The 19,051-nt window shown below is 37.0% G+C and overlaps 1 protein-coding gene across 1 annotated transcript in view; it reads right to left on the reverse strand.

Annotated features, from left to right (window-relative positions):
* LOC150101905 (uncharacterized) overlaps positions 1-18,265 on the reverse strand; it is a 284,552-nt gene extending 266,287 nt beyond the window's left edge. The window contains exon 1 of the mRNA XM_090399927.1: positions 18,006-18,265. Within this exon, the coding sequence (XP_090256053.1) occupies positions 18,006-18,092 (87 nt within the window). The 5' untranslated portion in view covers positions 18,093-18,265. The remainder of the gene's footprint in view (positions 1-18,005) is intronic.
* Positions 18,266-19,051: the final 786 nt, after the last annotated feature.

The following is a 19,051-nucleotide window of genomic DNA, read 5'->3' on the forward strand; positions in this document are numbered from 1 at the left end:
TATTTAACTCTTACTTTGTGCTCTTGGTTGTCTTACTTTCTTCACAATCTGTAATTTAACAAATTTATTTGATTTATGACTGTGTCAGTTAAACTACTTATTGAGTATACGAGTTTGTAAAAATTACAAGCGAAGATAAAGCAGATATTATTACCCCATTAACTCTAACCTATACTTTATATCAGTTGTGGCATAAACATAAATTCTTCTTCTTTCTTCCATCATCTATGTGGATGATGATGAGGCCAAATGAACTCTTTCCACTTCTGTCTTGTTGTGATTTGGTTTTCAGGCCCTCTTTGTTCTTGTCTATCCATCTAATTCTGGGCTGCCCTTTGGATCTTTTACCCTCCATCGTTGCATTCAGGGCTTTAGCTGGTAGTCTTCTTGTTCCCATGGCCAAACGATCGCAGTCTTCTTTCTTGGATTTTCATTATTTCTTGTTTTAGTCGTTTCCTTACGTCTTCGTTTCTCAGTCTATCCAGCAGAGATACTCCAAGTAATCTTCTTAGCCAACCCATTTCAGTAGTTAATAATTTTTTCTCTTCAGCCTTTTTGAGATTCCAGCATTCACTTCCATAGAAGAGTATTGGGAGGACCATTGTTTCATAGATTCTTACTTTTGTTACTCGTTTGATGTCTCTTGACTTCCATATTTTATTAAGTCGTCCAAAAGTTTGGGATGCTTGACTGATTCATCTGTTTATATCTTTTGTAATTTCATCATTGTACTCAATAACTCCTCCAAGGTAGGTGAAGTTTTCTACCTGCTCTAGATTCTTACTATCAATTTCAATTTTCAGATTGTGCTTCTTTTTCCTATTTGCATAATCTTTGTTTTGTCTATATTTATATTTAATCCAAATTTTATACATTCTTCCTTTATTTTATCAGAAATTCATTGTAGATTTTCTTCTGTTCTTGCAAATAATGCAATGTTGTCTGCAAATTTTAAATTTGTTACATTTTCCCCATATATTTTGATTCCAAAGTCTTCATTTTTTAAGGCCTTACTGGTTACTTCTTCCAGTATAAGATTGAACAGGTCTGGTGACAGATTGCATCCCTGTCTTACTCTACTCTCTGTGTAGATTCAGTTGGTTAAGGTGTTCTCCACTCATACTGCACTTTCAGATTTCTCATACAGATTCTTTATTATTCTTATAGTTTTGTTAGGGAATTCCAAATTCTTCCATAGTTCTCTTCTACGGTTGAATCAAATGCCTGATGAAAGTCTATGAAATTTATGTAGTAACTTTGGTTGTACTCTATTGTCTTTTCTATTAGCTGTCTTAAGGTGAATAGTTGATCAATTGTCTTCGTTCTGGTCTGAAACCTGCTTGTTCTTCTCCTAGTGCTAGTTCTATATATGGCCTAATTTGTTTTAGGAGTACTTTCGTAAAAACCTTACTTGGAATACTGAGGAGGCTAATGCCTCTGTAATTATTGCATTCTGTTTTATCTCCTTTTTTTTGTATATAGGAGTTATAACTGATTTGGTTCAATCAATAAGCACTGCTTTATTTTTTGTAGATCCTGTCAAATAATGTTTTTAATGGTTCCAAAAGTTGTTCCTTTCCTGCTTTTAAGAATTCTGCATGTATTTGATCAATACCAGGTGCTTTTCTAGTTTTAAGTTTTTCTATGCTGTGTGCTATTATTTCTTTGGTAAAGATAGTTGTTTCCTCTTCCATTTCAGTGGCTGGAATAGTAATATCCTGGGAGCTGTTTTTATTATATAAGTCGCTAAAGTATTCTTCCCATCTGGCCAGCCTTTTTGTTTTACTTTCAATTAGTTGTCCCTCTTTGTTTTTGATCATTATCATTTTTGTTGTCCGTGTCTTACTAATTTGGTCTATTTGTTTATATAATCCATGGGGGTTATTTTCTTTTGATAGGTTCTCTACCAATTTGCATTTTTCTTCTAACCAGTTATTCTTGTCTCTTTTAACTAGTTTTCTAATTTCTCTGGTTAATCTATTATATTCATTTCTGTTATAGTTCTGTTTTAGTTTCATGGTTTTCCCTTTGATCGCTTAACCTTTTTACTTCATTCGAGATCCAATCCTGTTTACTTTCTCTTTCAGTGTAACGTATTGTATTTTCTGCCGATTTTAATATTATTTCCTTTAATTTGCACCAATGTTCTTCGATGTTTATATTCTGTTTCGATAATTCCTTCAGGTTTTTATCTAGTTCTAGATGATATTTTCTTAGAATATTGTTGTCTTGTAGTTTTTTTACATTCAGTCTCCTTCAGTTAAAATCTGAAAGCACTTAAAAGTGCTTTCAGATTTTAACTTTATCTTAGGTTTGCTAATACTAACTTATGGTCTGATCCACATTCTGCAGAAAAGGATCTGCAATTTAGGATACTTTATTTCCATCTTTGGTTTACAATAATATAGTCTATCATATTCTTGGTTTGTCTGTCTGGTGATATCCATGTCCATTTTCTTTGGGGTTTTAGTTGTTTAACACGTTCGCTGCCACGCTACTTTGGCATGGTCTGTTCCCCTACGCCGAGCCGTTTTACTTCTTCAAGGTCAGTACGATAATCTCGTTACCGGAGGTAAACGACCTACGAGTATACTCGTAGTTGGCTTGTACAGAGCATATACGGTCTATGAGAATACACAGTTTTGAAGCTAGCCCCACAAGCCAAGCATTTTCACTTCTTCAAGGTCACTACAATAATCTCGTTCCCGGCGGTAAGCGTCCTACGAGTATACTTGTAGCTGGCTTGTGAAGCAAGTTTACCCACTACGAGTATACTCGTAGTTGGCAGCGAACGTGTTAAAGAGAGTGTTGGTTACTGTTAGTCTATTATTTGGGCAGAAGTTTAGCAGTCTTTCACCACGTTCATTGCTTTCTCCATACCCAAACTTCCCGATTACTCTTGGCCAGGTATCCCAGGTATCCATAAATACTTTCCCCTTATTAGTCAGATATATGCAGGTTTGTAGTTTTCAAATTAGTGCATTGACAAACCAGTCTCAGTGTATCATTCATAAATCAATTTATTTAAACTTAGAAATATATATATATATATATATACACACACATATATATACATACACTGTTCAATTTACACACATAAGCATTGACACAATGAAATTTCAAGTCTTCATAATTACAAGTAATTCTATCCTAGATCTCCAACAACTCAATCTTATAATCTAAACATAATTTGTTAAGCATATGCTCAATCAGCAATAACTTGTTACTACATACAACAATACGTTTAATCTTAGAATAGGTACATATTCATTTATATCAATAATATTTATGCTAATACAATTGACTGCAGAACAAAACACAGAATGTGATTTGTCCGGTAGTACTTACAAATCCTTCTTTGTACTTATGACGAATTACACATCATATACTTCTTTCATTCACAACAATCCTTACTTGATTTCTTTGTCTGCAATCTTTCTTTCTTCTGACTGTATGCCTGTTCTTTGTTTCCCATCATTTTCTTTCTCTCCTGTTGTCGATATCCTTTTACTTTCAGATTTCAGCAACTGACTCTCCGTGGCAACTTGTACAGACTTTCTGACACGACACACTAGTGACGGATAGTAAAATCACACAGCAGTGGACCCAGAGAAGAGAAGACTGAAGACACTAAGAAGCTCCTTTGAGACGTGAGAGCTTATACATGTCCCAGACTCTATGTAGTATGCACACGCAGCACTCGATATTTCCATATTTGGAAATGAGCTAACATAGGGATCTGATGATGCCACGCTTCATGTGATAAACATTTCATTAACACAAAGTTTCATAAACAAAACATTAATTTCATACATGAAATTTTAGCACCTTTACACATAATGACAATCATCATCACCAAATTCCTGACATGTACCCTCAAGGGGGGGGGAGGATATTATGATAGTATTACATGAAAAACTTACATCATTACTAACTTCCAATCAATAATTTCACTAAAAATCAATATTATCTGTCAAGACTCCAACATTATCAGATCTTATATTTCTTATATTTCTGACGTTCGTGTGAGGAGAGGGGCAGAACCGTCAACTGACCACGTCAGAGCTCGTCCAGAAACCAGATGTTACCATCAACGCTGGTAGGCCTAAGCAGCTATACCACGTGAAATGAGAGGCACTGGAAAATGAGGCTGCGAGGAAGAATTTTGCAGATGACATTTCCTCCAGGTTCAAAGAGATTCCCAAGCATACTGCAGATGTTGAGGAGGAGTGGGAGCTGTTCAGAACTGCTGTCACTGCCTCTGCACTCTCATGCTGCGGCAGAAAGCGGCTCAGTGTGGTGACGGGCAGTGAGAAAAGGACATCTTGGTGGAATCAAGAGGTCCAAAAAGCTGTCCGGGCAAAAAAGGAGGCCTACCTAACACGGCTTAGGGTCAGGTCACCTGAGATGCGTTTCCGGTACACTGAGGCACGAAAAGCTGTTGCTAAGGCAGTCAAGACAGCAAAGCAGAAGGCTTGGGAATCCTTTAGAGAAAGATTAGACTCATCCTATGCAAATGCAAACAAAGTATTCTGGCGGACCATCCACCGCCTTTGAGGGAGGAAATCGTGCACAGCAAGGGCAATTGAGGCCTCTGATGGTGCGCTTTTAACAACCGAGAAGGATATACTCCACAGATGGAGGGAATACTTTGAGAGCCTTCTTAACCCAGGTGGCTCAGCAGTTGTGAACATCCAAGAGATGCAGATCAGGGCAATGACTAGTCTCACAGCAGAAGAGGTCCATTTAGCAATAAAATCGCTAAAATTTTGGCCCAAAATGCTAAAAGCCTTAAATCAAGAAGGGATTCTCTGGCTGACTCGAGTGTGTCAGGCTGCTTGGATATCTGGACGAGCACCAAAGCAATGGCAGACAGGCATAATAATACCAGTCTTCAAGAAGAAGACCAGAGATATTGCAGCAACTATTGTGGCATCTCTCTGCTCAGCCTGCCTGGGAAAGTATATGCTAGGTGCTTGGAAAGAAGGTGCAGGAGCATAGTTGAGTCAAAGTTCCAGGAAGAACAATGTGGCTTTCATCCTTGTAGAAGCACAACTGACCAAATCTTCACTTTAAGGCAACTCTTTGAGAAATCTTGGGAATATGCCAAGACTGTCTACACATGTTTTGTCGACTTGGAAAAGGCATATGACTGGATTCCTCAGGATAAGCTTTCGCAAGTAGTACAGGAGGTACTACTTGCGAAAGTAGTACCTCCTGACTACAAACAACTACAAACCTATCCAGCAGACCCTGGATAGGTTTGTAGTTGTTTGTGCAGAAGCCGGTGAATGAAGATCAGTGTGGCCAAAACTGAAACACTTGTGGTCTCAAGACAACCATCCCAGTGCACTCTATATGTGAGTGGAGCCCCACTGAGGCAGGTGCAGAAGTTTAAATATCTGGGTCAATATTCACAAGTGATGGAAAGTGCTAGATACTTGGATTGGCTCAGCAAGCGCAATATTGCAGGAGCTTGGCCGTTTGGAGTATTGAAGCAGGAGTTAAGCCAGAAGGCAAAGCTGGCTGTCTTTAATACAGTCTATGTCCCTATCCTCACCTATGGTCATGAGAGTTGGGTAATGACTGAAAGAATGTGGACACAAATCCAAGCGGCTGAAATGAGGTTCCTTCGAGGGGTTGCGGGGCTGACAAGACTCGACAGAGTCAGAAGCTCTGCAATTCGGGAAATCCTCAATACTCAACCATTGCTTCTCCGTGTTGAGAGATCACAGTTACATTGGTACAGGCACCTGGTCAGAAAAACAAGAGAGGTTCCCCCAGCAGGCCCAATTGCCAAGCCAGAGGGTGGGAGGCCAAGGACTCACTGGATAGATTATATCCAAAACCTTGGGTGGACACGTTTGGGAGTCCCACCAGAACTTGGTGGCGGAGGATTGTGACCATTGGAAGTTCCTCTTGCAGCTGCTGCCCCCCACAACCCAGTTAGGAAAGGTGGGCCTTGAAGATGAATGAATGAATATTTCTCTGGTCTAAGACATTGCTGTATCAATCTACCAATATATTGGTCTTCCTCTGAGTCTCTTTCCTGCCAACTTGGCAGAGAACACTTGTTTTGCTAATACTTCTTCTCCCACTCAGTTTAAGTGACTATACCATCTGAGATAAGATGTATTAACATATTCCTGGATGGTGACAGTATCAAGTTCTTTATTGATATCCTTGTTTATAATATGATATTGTTATTGATGCTCACACTCCTAATCTTTCTCAGGACTCTCATATCTGTGATCTCTAGTCTTTGGTCAAGTGTTTTATTTCTAACCCAGCTCTGTGATCCATATAAGTTAAAATTGGTCAGAACATCATCTTGTACATAGCTAATTTGGCATTTTGACTAATTTCTCACTAATTCCATATAAATTTATTCATTTGACTTCCTACTATACTGGCTGTGTTAATCCTGTTATCTATTTCCATGTATAATTTACCATTTTCACTAATCGTGCCTAAGTAGCTGAAATATTTTACTTGTTCTATAGGTTCTCCATTCACGATGCAATTGATATTTTCAATGTTTCTGCCTATTTTCATTCTCTTTGCCACAAGGCAAAGGCTAAATTGAATACAACAGTTATTCAATTTAGTCAGAGAATCTTCTGACTTGTACTGGATTTATTTAAAAATATAACACATCATCTGCACAAAATAAAGAGCTGAGATTAACATCTCCAATTTTGATATCAGGTTTAATACTGCTTTAATTCATAATGTAATCCATACAGATAATGAATAACAAAGGGGATAATGTACATCCTTGTCTAACCTAATGCCAGATTTAATATCAAACCATCTTACTGTACTTCCTTCAATTCTAACTGCTGACTTACAACTCAAATAAAGACTAATTATTGCTTGATATAATGCCCCATTGACAACATATAACTGTAGCGTTTTGAATAGTTTTTCTCTTGGCACCTTTTCATATGCCTTTTGCAGGTCTACAAAACTTAAATACAGATCATTGTTACATTCTCACGATTTCTAACCAGTCAAGAGGCTATGTGTTCGAATCCTGCTGCGGGCATGGATGTTTGTGATTGTCTGTGGAAATAATAGTGGTGGTCGGCAGTAGATGGTGCTGGTGTAATTGTGGTCAGTTGGTGGAGACAGAGTTGTAGAGCAGGTGCCCTTCCTCGATAAGTTTTGGACTCCCTGGAGGTGTCTAATAATAATAATAATAATAAATTTGTCGTAAAGTGAAAATCTGATCCTAATAGCCTCAATTTGGACTGAATCCAGATTGTTCTTCAGCAAGCTTCCCTTCTACAATCCTACTCAACCATATCTGAAATATACTTGCATAAATCTTACCAGGAACACCTCTGAATGTGAGAAATACCTCTGTAATTCTCACATTCAGTTTTATTTCCACTTTTTGGATTAGAAATCTCATCTGGAATTCATCTCTCTGTCCAGGCCTTCTGAACTATGCAGTGCAGCCACTACAAGACTTATATACTTGAGCATTTCTAGTCAAATATCATCTACTTCTGCTCCCTTTCCACATTTCAGGCTTTAGATGGCTATTTCAAGTATGGATATATATTAGTGATTGCATACCTGTTCAGTGTTTTTCTACCACTAGCAATTTTAGAAAGTAATTGATCCATACATTAACAATATCTTTTTCTCCAATTTCATGTCATGCTTATCATCTCTAATTTGTTTTACAGCACTCTTTCCTACATTTCTGAGCTTTCTCAACAGGTTCCAGAAAATTTTGCCACCTTCCTACCAAAGTCTTCCCCATGACTTTTATTTTGCTGGTTTTACTAAGTGTTTAGCTTTCTTACATTTGTCTCTGTATTCTCTAAGAGCACAAGCTGACTTATTTGCCAGGAACTTTTGATATGATTTCTTCTTTTCATTCAATGCCTCTTTAACTTCCAGTGTCCATCTACCATAGAGTTCTGATCTTTCTATAATTGCAATCTCACCACATGCTTCTCTGGTTGAATCAATGTTTTCTTCAGTATTTGCCACTGAACCTGAAGTTGGTTCCTGTTATCAAACTCTTTAAATTTTTTTCTTGAATAATATTTATGCATTTTAGTCTACAGTTCACATCTGAGAGCTGCTTAACTTTTATTCACTTTAAAAACTTTCTTAGATGTTCTTCTTTTCGATATGAAATTCAATTTTATCCTGCTCAAGACTAAATGGTTCAATACGTCGAGTTCCAATTCCATACATCTCTGGGATTTCAGAACCTATCACAAGAATTCTGAAGAAATATGAGTTAACAGCCACGTATTCACCTATCAACAAATTATCTTCCCATTTTCCTTCTCCTAAAGACAAACGATCAACTATGTCTCTTCCTGGAGTTTATCAAATCTCATGCAACTGTGATCTCTCCAATTTTGGACAAACTGGACGTTCTCTTGAAAAACGAATCCAAGAACATCAATCCTCCATCATCACAACAAACCTGAAAAATCTGGATTGGCTCAGCACAGGATTGAAACTAACCACAACATCATTTGGTCAAAAACTCGCCTTTTACATAGATCCCGTTATAAATTTGAACGTTTATTCAAAGAAAGCGAAGAGGCCTTACTCCATCGTCCTAACCTGAATTGGAATGACTGTATATCTATATCAAAAATCTGGGAAAGTCTAATCAGGATAACTCATTAATTCATATTAATTTTATGTTATTTAATATTATTAATTAATATCTTTATTTCAATCATGACTCTGCTTAAAAATATTCCCTTTAATACTTAGTGATATAACATCTTGTTCTATTTTTAAATGATCTATTGTTAGTATTCCACCTTGTATTTTTTTTAAAACTGTTCCTGTAGTGCCACTGAAGATGGTGTGCTATTTCCAGACCGAAATATTTGATTAATTAAATATCTTTCTTGTGTTTACGTGCTTATATTATTCTACTTTGAACCTGTAAACTGGCTTACTTCGGACAGACAGATAGATCAGCAACCATCCGGTTAGAAAAACACAAGTCATACATTTGCAATCACGATTATGGTCAATCTGGCCTTTCAGACCATGTTTTGGATACAACCCACAGGATCTCCTGGGAAAAAACCACCATGCTCCACCATAGTAAATTCAAAAAAGAAAGACTATTCTTTGAATCTGCATCTGCACTCAGGAATCAACCAAATTTAAACAAATACAGTTGCATTAAACTTCCCAAAATTTGAGAAACATTAATTATCAGAGATCCCTCTTTACATCCTAGGCCACCTGCAAATGCCCATAGAGGGCGCATTACCTAGATAGGACTTTAGTTTCACTCACTATTGTATTATTTGTGTGTGTGTGTGTGTGTGTGTGTGTGTGTGTGTGTGTGTGTGTGTGTGTGTGTGTTGTTAAAAAGTTTTTTTGTATTCCCTGAAGATGTCTCTGTGATGGAAACGAAATATTGGAGGTATTAAAATTATTTTTAATCCTTTCTCAGTGGTGATAATATTCCATTAAACCTCCAACATGTATTTCCTCTATACTTGAGCTTCTCATGATTTCATCCTGATGATGATAAAACACCACTTATAACTTGTTCACTGAATACTTCAACTATGTCTCCACTGCAGCAGTTATGATTCTAACATTTCTTCATCTTATCATGATTATTCTTCCTTCTACTTGTTACATATCTGAATTATTGAAAATCAGGATCAGGCCAAGAAAAACTCTAGAGTTTATCATGGCCTGATCTGCTAATTTCAGCTCATACTACACTTTTGCTGTCCATACCAATTCAGTCAACTTCCTGGCCTGTTCTTTATATTCCTCATGCAGTTGATAGTTACCATTATTCATCTTGTGCTGCCTCCACAGTATCACTTTTTCCAAATGTCATGCTTTATCTCTTCATTCATCCATCCATTTGACACCTTGATTTGTTAAATATCTTTTGGTCACTTCCTGCATAGCATTTATTTTCCTCCCATTTAACTCATTCATGCTATAATTCCAAGCCATCTCCTAAGCTTCTCATAATCACCAGCCTTGTAGTTTGATGTTGATGGTTACTTGGTTATACTATAAATTAAAGATTCCAAGAAATTATATTCTCGGTTTCATCCTTTATCCAAGTGTAAGCAAACAAAGTTTGCGGCTGAAGTCACTTCACAACTGGGTTCCTTCACGTGCAAACTTTGTTTGCTTACACTTGGATCAAGGATGAAACCAAGAGTATAATTTCTTGGCATCTTTAATTTATAGTTATAACCAAGTGGAAAAACTTTCGACATCTATCTCTAATAATCCAGAGTATTTTAGTAAGTTGTGATACCTCTGGCTACTTGTATATAGAAATATGACTTCTACATTACTTCAACCTTGATATCACTTGTAGGTCTGACTCCCACTGATGAGACTTCAAAAAAAAAGGTTGAAATTGGTCTGGGCAGTGGCCCTTCCCATAATGCATAGCATTATACATGTCCCATAAGGATATGTGCATTGCATTATGGGATACTAAGTTAGTTAATGTGAAGTTATTAGCCTTTATATAAAAGTAACCCAGTCATGAAGTGGAGTGGTTTCACATGCAAACTTTGTTTGTTTACACTTGGATAAAGGATGAAACCAATAATATAGTTTCTTGGAATCTTTAATTTACTTATAATTCCATATATATATCCTTTCCTCACAGAAGTCTTTATATGGCTAGACAGAAACCAGGTGATCAGGTTGTGGTCACTCATCAATGGGGGAAAATGTGACAGCCTACTAATAATTGCATCCTCTAATGAAATGACTACATTTAAGACTCTTGATTCTTGCACATGTCCTCACATACTTAGATAGCTCTCTCTCAAGAAATTCAATTTGCCTATATCCAAATGCTCTCCCTTCATTCCAATCTATATTACCATAATTAAAATCACCCAAAATAATCACCCTTCCTTTCCTTTCCTTTGTTTGCTAATTCAAGTTGCTTATACATTTCTTTTGCTACCCTCCTTCACATTCCTTGGTCTATAGTACCATCTGACTAAATATTTCTTCCTGCATCCTGCCATCCTGCATCTCACACCATACTAAATTCACCTGCAAAAGCTGCTAGATTTGAATTTTTCTAATGATACTGACAAGAATGAAACTGAACTTACTGAGTTATTATTATTATTATTTGACACCTCCAGGGAGTCCAAAGACTCATCGAGGGAGGGCACCTGCTCTACAACTCTGTCTCAACCACTCAATTCACCAACTGAACTGACCGCAATTACACCAACGCCATCTACTGCCACTAGTATTTCCACAGACAACACAAACATCCATGCCCACGGCAGGATTCGAACCCGCAGCCTTTTGGCTGGAGAGTGGTTATTATACATTATTGTTGGGAGTTGTTGCGAGACAACTTCCTCAAGCAACATGTGGCAGAAGGAATTCGAGGTCAAAGGGTGTGAGATCTGATTATAGTGTCGGGGGGGGGGGGGGGGGTTCAGTTAAAGACTTAACTATTCTGCCTCCAGTTGGGGACAGTGATCATGTGGTACTCACTTGGGAAGTGGCTAAGTTTATGAATGTTCCATTCAGAAAAGGTTACATGCTGCACTATAAAGCAGGAAATTATGACCATCTGAGGAGTATGCTGGGTTCTGTGCCATGGTATCAGCTACTGGATGGGAAGGATATTGACAGCATGTGGGAAATGTTTAAAAAATACTTAAATGATGCAATATCAGAATGTGTCCCTAAAGTTTGAAGAATAAATAGATTAGGAGAGTAACGAAGTCATAATCTAATTAAGCAAGAGATTTGTGAGAAAAGGATGATGTAAAAGGAATATTGTGTACATAAGGATGATGAATTATAAGCAGCAGGCCAGAAGAGTCGCAAGTGTTGCATGGAAAGCTAAGTCCGATTATGAAAAGAAACTGACTCTGCAAATTAAAGACAACCCAAAACAATTCTATCATTATGCTACAAGTAAAAGAAAGAATGAATCTGAAAGAATAACTACTCAATGCAGATGGCATGTGGGTCTGATGCAGAAGTGATTGTTCAACTAATGAGCAGCTATTCTGCTAAAAGCTATCAACCTGGTATATGCAACATTGAACTCACTGCTACCTCTTCACCATATGAAGAAACACATGTGGATGAGGAGGAAGTACTAGAGCTCTTGCACAAACTGAATAAGAATTTTGCAATAGGAACTGATGGGATATCAACATGGATGCTAAAAGAGTATTCAGATGAAATGGCTATTCCCTTGACCACACAATGTAATTTGAGTCTCAGAACAGAGAATATTTCACAGGAGTGGAAAGAATGTATGGTAATCCCATTGCCCAAGGGTGGTGCAAAGACCGATGTATCCAACTATCGACCAATCAGTATCTCAGGAGTAGTGGTGAAGATTTTGGAAAAGTTGGTTAGGGTATGCATTCAGAAATGGGTTCACAAATAATCTCTATTTTTCCAATAACAAAGGGAGGTCAAGTTTTAGAAACTTGCTCATATTCTATAATAATGTTACCACTGACCAAGGGAATGGATACACCATGATACGTTTGGATTTTGACAGAATACAGCTTGGAATACTCTTGCATAAAGTGGAGAATATGGGATTGGATTATAAACTATTTTTTGGAAAAGTTAGTTAGGGCTCGCATTCAGAAATGTGTTGACAGAGAATCTCTACTTTGCAATGACAGAATGGGTTTACTAAAATTACAAATTAATGGCTGAGTGACATATCAAAAAGTGGTATTAGGGGATGTGAATCTGCAAGATTCAAGGTAACCAGTGGTGTGGTGTGGTGTGCCTCAAGGATCAGTCTTGGTCTATTGTTATTCAATCTGTACATTGATGACATTGGGAAGGATTTGACATGTGACATAAGCTATTTGCTGATGATGCAATGACAGAGAGGGTAATCAGGAATGCTGCTGATATGCAGTACTTGTAGAATGATTTGAATAGGCTGGAATTGTGGGCATGTGAAAATGGCTGTCATTTCAATGTTATTAAATGTAGTCATGCACCTTGGTGTGATTAGTTATCCAATATCATATTATATTGGTGGGATTATGCTTGAAGAAACTGATGAGGCTAGGGATCTTGGAGTGTTAGCAGATAGCAAGTTGAAGTTCAGAGGCAATGTAACAAAGATTTCAAATACAACTCAAAAATAACTGCAATGCTGAAAATCTTTCACATGTGAAGATAAGGATGTAATTTTGCCTCTTTACAAGGCCTTGATAAGACCTCACTTGGCCTAGGTCTGGCACCTAGGTCTGGTTTCCATGGTGATTTTGATATGTATTCCACAATCCTGATATCAAAAATGATATCAGGATTGTGGAATACATATTATGAAGACAGATTGATAATTTTTAGGTTGCAGAAACTAGCAACCAAGAGAAAGAGGGATGATATGATTGAGACTTACAAACTTCTGAAAGGGTTATATTTCAGTAGATGGAATTTTTCATTTTATGGAGGATGGGGTAAGGAAACAAGGGCATACATGGAAGTTGAGAGTGAATGCTGTTAAGAAGGGGGGGGGGGGGAGTCAGGGCTAGATTTTTCTCTCATACAGCAGTGCATGATTGGAATGGACTGCTGTTGGATGTTGTGTATGCAAGTAGCATGAATGAATTGCAACTGTCATACCCATGAACAGGTATGACAGTTGCAAATAGTATGGCCTCCAACAGTGAGTTCCTGACTCCCTGAGGTCTCTTAATATGATAATAATACTCAGTGCTATAATTAGTTTTTCGTGGCCCTGTGCAAGATTTTATTTTTGGTTTTTTTTTCCAAAAAAAAACCAAAAAAAAAAACAATTATGATAGAATAGATAGGTTAAATTTTAACTTTAACCAAAAATGTTATAAAATCTGTCCCCATGGTGGCAAAATGTAAAACTTAAAAATGAAAATATAATACTGATTATTCTTTTGATACTCCATTTCAGGCCCCCTTTGTCCTGGACCCTGTAAACCCATTGCACCTGCCTAGTAACGGCACTGATAATAATATTTATTTTTTTCCTACTTAAAACTAAATATGATCACTTCCAATTTACTTCAATACAAATCTCTGTACTCTTGTACCCTGAACCAGCATGAAGATGTCACTGTAATAAGCCTTTTCTCTCTCTCTCTTTTTTTTTTTTTTTGTCTTTTCTCCATATGAATTTGTGCACATCTTTATGTTGAAAATTATAAGTGTTTCAGCACTGCCAGCACATCCTAGTCTCTTCACTATCCAGTGTATACCTACTCACAGTATGCACCACATGAAGATGACAACTGCACATTATTGGAACTAGTCAATTTTCTGCATTCCTAAAGGATATTTGGTCTCCAAGTTATCTCTGATCCTTAAGTAACTCTCTGTTAGGGTAAAGGATCATGAAATTACATCATGTAATTACATTACATGATCATGAAATTACTTGTTTTGAGAAATAAAATTAGATTAATTCATTTGGAAAAAATATAAAACATACAGAACAATATTTCATATAGTTTTTTTTTTAATCATGATCGCAATAAACTTACTTCCTTTAAAAGTTTTTTTATGGAGGGAATTTAAGGAGAAGGGTGACCGGCAGGCACATGAACGGTAATAAGCACAGGCCAGAAGGGTGACGAGTGTGGTAAGAAAAGCAAAAAAGGATTACGAAAGAACATTGGCCATGCAGGCTAAAGAGAATCCTAAACAGTTTTTTAGATATGTAGCAAGTAAAAGGAAAAATGTACATGGCAGATTGATTTTAAAGAATGCCGATGGTAGGGAGGTAACTGAATCAGTTGAGATAGTTGAGTTACTGAGTGAGCACTTTGCAAAAGTATATCATCCAGGTGGTGACATTGCAGAAACGAATAAACCAGTAGATTATACGGGAATTGTGGTTAATGAAGTGGAGGTGAGTAGTCTATTGCATAACCTCAATGTCAATACATCTGTGGGATTGGATGGTATACCAGCTCGTGTTGTACGTGAAGCAGCTAAAGAATTGTCAGTACCCTTGACCATTTTGTTTAATTTGAGTCTCGGGTCTGGGTTAGTCCCGAGCGGGTGGAAAGAGGGGAAAATAGTTCCACTGCATAAAGGTGATTCCAAGACTGCTGTAGTAAATTACCGACCGATTAGCATATCAGGAATCATTGTCAAGGTCTTAGAGAAAATAGTCAAGAGGAAAATACAAGATTGGATAGAAGAAAATGGGATACTGTATCGGGGACAGCATGGTTTTGTGAAGGGTAGGTCATGCCTCAGTAACTTGCTCACATATTATAACACAGTGACGGCTGAACTGGATAAGGGTAATGGGTTTACGGTGATTCTACTGGACCTTGCCAAGGCCTTTGACAGGATTCCACATGGAATTCTAATCAGTAAATTGCAGCATATGGGAATGGACATAGGGTTGGTGAGATGGATAGGAGGGTGGTTGACGGAGAGATATCAGAGAGTGGTTTACTCGGGAGTAGAGTCCACAAGACGGCCTGTGACTAGTGGTGTGCCACAAGGATCTGTTCTTGGACCACTGCTGTTTAATTTGTTCATAAATGATATAGGAAATGATCTGAGAGGAACAGTTCATTTGTTTGCGGATGATGCGAAGTTGGGTAGGGTAATAGTGAATGCAGATGACGTCAAAATTTTGCAGGATGATTTGGATAGATTGGAGGTCTGGGCTAAGGAGAATGGATGCCAGTTTAATGTGGCAAAATGTACGGTTATGCATTTTGGGGTGAAAAGATTGGCGGCAGTTTACTGCATTGGTGGAACCGTGCTCCAGGAAATTGATGAGGCACGAGATTTAGGAGTGTTGGTAGATAAGGAATTGAAATTTAGGGGACACATTGCAAAAGTGACCAAAACAGCTCATCAAATCACTTGGTTGCTGAAGAATACGATGACAAGCAGGTTATTGTTCCTCTGTATCGAGCCTTGATAAGACCCATCTAGACTACTGTGCTCAGATTTGGTCACCTAGGTTTCTTCTTGATGGGGAGGAGGTGGAGAGGATCCAGAGGCGAGTGACCAAGATGATAGCAGGTCTGTGGAATGAACCGTATGAGAACAGGTTGAGGATTTGTGGGTTGCAAAAATTGGTTGATAGGCGGAGGAGGGGAGATATGATTGAGACATTCAAATTACTGAAGGGTTTCTATAAAATTAATTCAGAAGATATTTTTGAGAACAGGGCTGGTTGTGGGAGGACTAGGGGACATCCATGGAAACTGGGCAAAAGTGTGGTTAGTGAAGGTGTTAGAGCTGGGTTCTTTACTTTTAGAGTAGTGAATGAGTGGAATGCGCTCCCTGAGTCTGTGGTGGATGCTGTGACAGTGAATGAGTTTAAGGCAAGGTATGATAGATACTGTATGAATGTCAAATAGTTGTGATGAATATGATTTGGGGCCTCCCTCGATGAGTCCAATGACTCCCTGGAGTTGCCCGTAATAATAGTAATAATAATAATAATAATAATAATAATAATAGTAATAAAGTATTAAAATCTGTTTATTAGAAATGCATCTCTCCTACATTTGAAGATGCTCTGAAATGTGTTTTTTAAAGCATTATTTACTAAAAAAAAAAAAAAAACGGCAATCATATGTCAATTGACCGAGAAACAATCACCATGCCATATTTAAAAGAAAAAAATATATATTTGACTCATATTTATAACCTAGTAATCAGTCTGTTCTGTTACATAGAATCCTGTTAATTGTCTGATTTCCAATGTATGTCTGTGAAAATAAATCAAGAACCTCATCCTCCTCCTTTAAAGCTTACACTGAAGCCCGAAATAGATGCAAAAAAAAAAAAAAAAAAAACAATCAATGCTTCCAAAACAGAGTTCAAAAGAGCAAAAAGCACGAAACTAGCAGCCTGTTAAAACTGCTGCCGAGCCTTTTGGTCTCTCGCCAAAAACTTTTTTTTTTGACAAATTAAAGAATCTACTGCAGTTATTCCCTCACTGCTCTTTTAACAGACACTGAAGCCTCATCCTGAATGATGTCTGTAAATCATTAATTGAATCTATTGACACATCAGTTGCACACTTACATCTCTCTCTATGATGAGAAGGCTGATGTTGAAAGTATTTTTCACTTGGTTATATTATAATAAATTTATTTAGGGAAAGCTGATGCATACTGCCTACATTACAGTGGTCTGATTTAATTTATTTATTTCTGTTCTAATGATTTATTTGTGTTATACTCCTGAAGAAGCCACCTGAAGTTATTCTTCATGAAAATAACAGGTATTAGAGGAGTATAATCGTACTTACTATAATTTTCTCTGGCACAAAGTAACTATTAATAAAATTTCAAAGCAAAACATAACAGGTACTGCGCAATTACTAATGGTTAGCACTGATGTTACTAGAACTCCTATGAGTCCATGATGCCCATATAATAATTTTCCCCATTACTGTTACATATTTTAGTCAAAATAACAATTAAATATTAACTAACCTCTGTTTTTCAAAAGTAATAATTTAATATTTTAATTAAAAGAAGAACTCTGAAAGAATTTTATGTGTAGCATTAAATTTCCTGTGTTCGGGGGATAAGGGACTATTGAGAAATATTTATGCATTTTATAATTAATACTTCTTGTTTTAATATATTTTACTACATTTTTTAATTTCACATTTTTCGTTATAATTAAATATGTGTACACGAGTATCATCGTCGTTAGATTATTATAATGACCTCCAAAGCATAGCGGGAGGGTATTCCACACAACACAATTCACAGTCTATCCTACTTAAAGCTTACTTTAAGTTAACTACCTAACATGATTCGACTAAGAATTCACAGAACATCTTCTTTCTAATTTATTAGAGAATTCGTAATCCTCCAGATCCGCCAATGTATCACACAGATACACAATTGAAATAACAATGACAGCTTACCACACATAATAAACTACTGTGTTCTCTTCACGTCTGAGATATACATTTAACATATACATATTAAAAATTTAAATTTATCATAGAAAGATAATAAGAAACTTACAGTATATCCATCTCCTGGTTCGCTTCTAGAAATTTTGCAGGTCTCCACAGCTTTTGCCCAGGAAGCAGCTGCTTGGTATAACGCCATATTCCAAAACAACGATCCTTGGAAGATGTATCTATCAACCTAAGAACAAGAGCGGCCCCATTAAAAATACTATATACAAGAATATTTTAAGATATAGCTTTATAATAGCATTTCATCAACACAAAGCAAACTAGATAAATTAACATTTTTCATATCTCATTACTCCGACTTGCGCTCGCAATGCTCATGTTTACAGCAGAGCTTTCAAAACACTCACTAGAGGGATAAGAAATATAGTAGCAATATCTAGTGTGTTAATTATTTTCACAACTTCGAACTGATTCTTTATGAAAATATGGTTATCTTAATTAGATTAGATACCGAATATGAGTGACAAGTTCTAATATAGGGAGGAATTCCTGGAGAGAGAACATACAATCATTTCTGTTATGTTACAAGATATAATAGCGCCTCCGTAGCGCAATTGGAAGAACGACGGTACATTGCGCCCTTCGATTGGAATAGGCCTAAGTTCGATTCTCGTCGCGACGGGAGGAATCTTTATCTGGTCGATTTCAATCGAAGGTGAGTTAGCCGATCTCATACGGAGGTAGCAGGGTTTTTTCTCCCGGAAACTCGGGTTTTTCATCCCGCATACATACAAATCGGCCCTTCAGAACACACGCAATTTACAGACAAAAATTACTAGTTGTGGTGGTGTTGGAGGTGGGCGGCAGATGGCGTTGATAGAGATGATGATTCGTAGTAGAGGTTAGGTGCAGAGACAGTTGTAGATGTCCTCCCACGATGAGTCTTCGGACTCCTTGGAGGTATCAGGAATAATAATAATAATAATAATAATATTTATTGCCAAGAAAGCGGTGTAATTTAAAAATAAGAAAAAAAAACCTGCATAAACACAAGAATAATATACACAATGTGAAACCATAAAGAAATGTCAAAGAAAAATGCCAATTAGAATGAGAATACTATTGTACAGCATGTATATAATTGTAAAT

The sequence above is a fragment of the Typopeltis vanoorti genome, chromosome 11 (genome assembly GCF_054136105.1).
Source record: "Typopeltis vanoorti isolate ZY-2024b chromosome 11, IOZ_Tvanoo_1.0, whole genome shotgun sequence".
NCBI classification, from domain to species: Eukaryota; Metazoa; Arthropoda; class Arachnida; order Uropygi; family Thelyphonidae; genus Typopeltis; species Typopeltis vanoorti.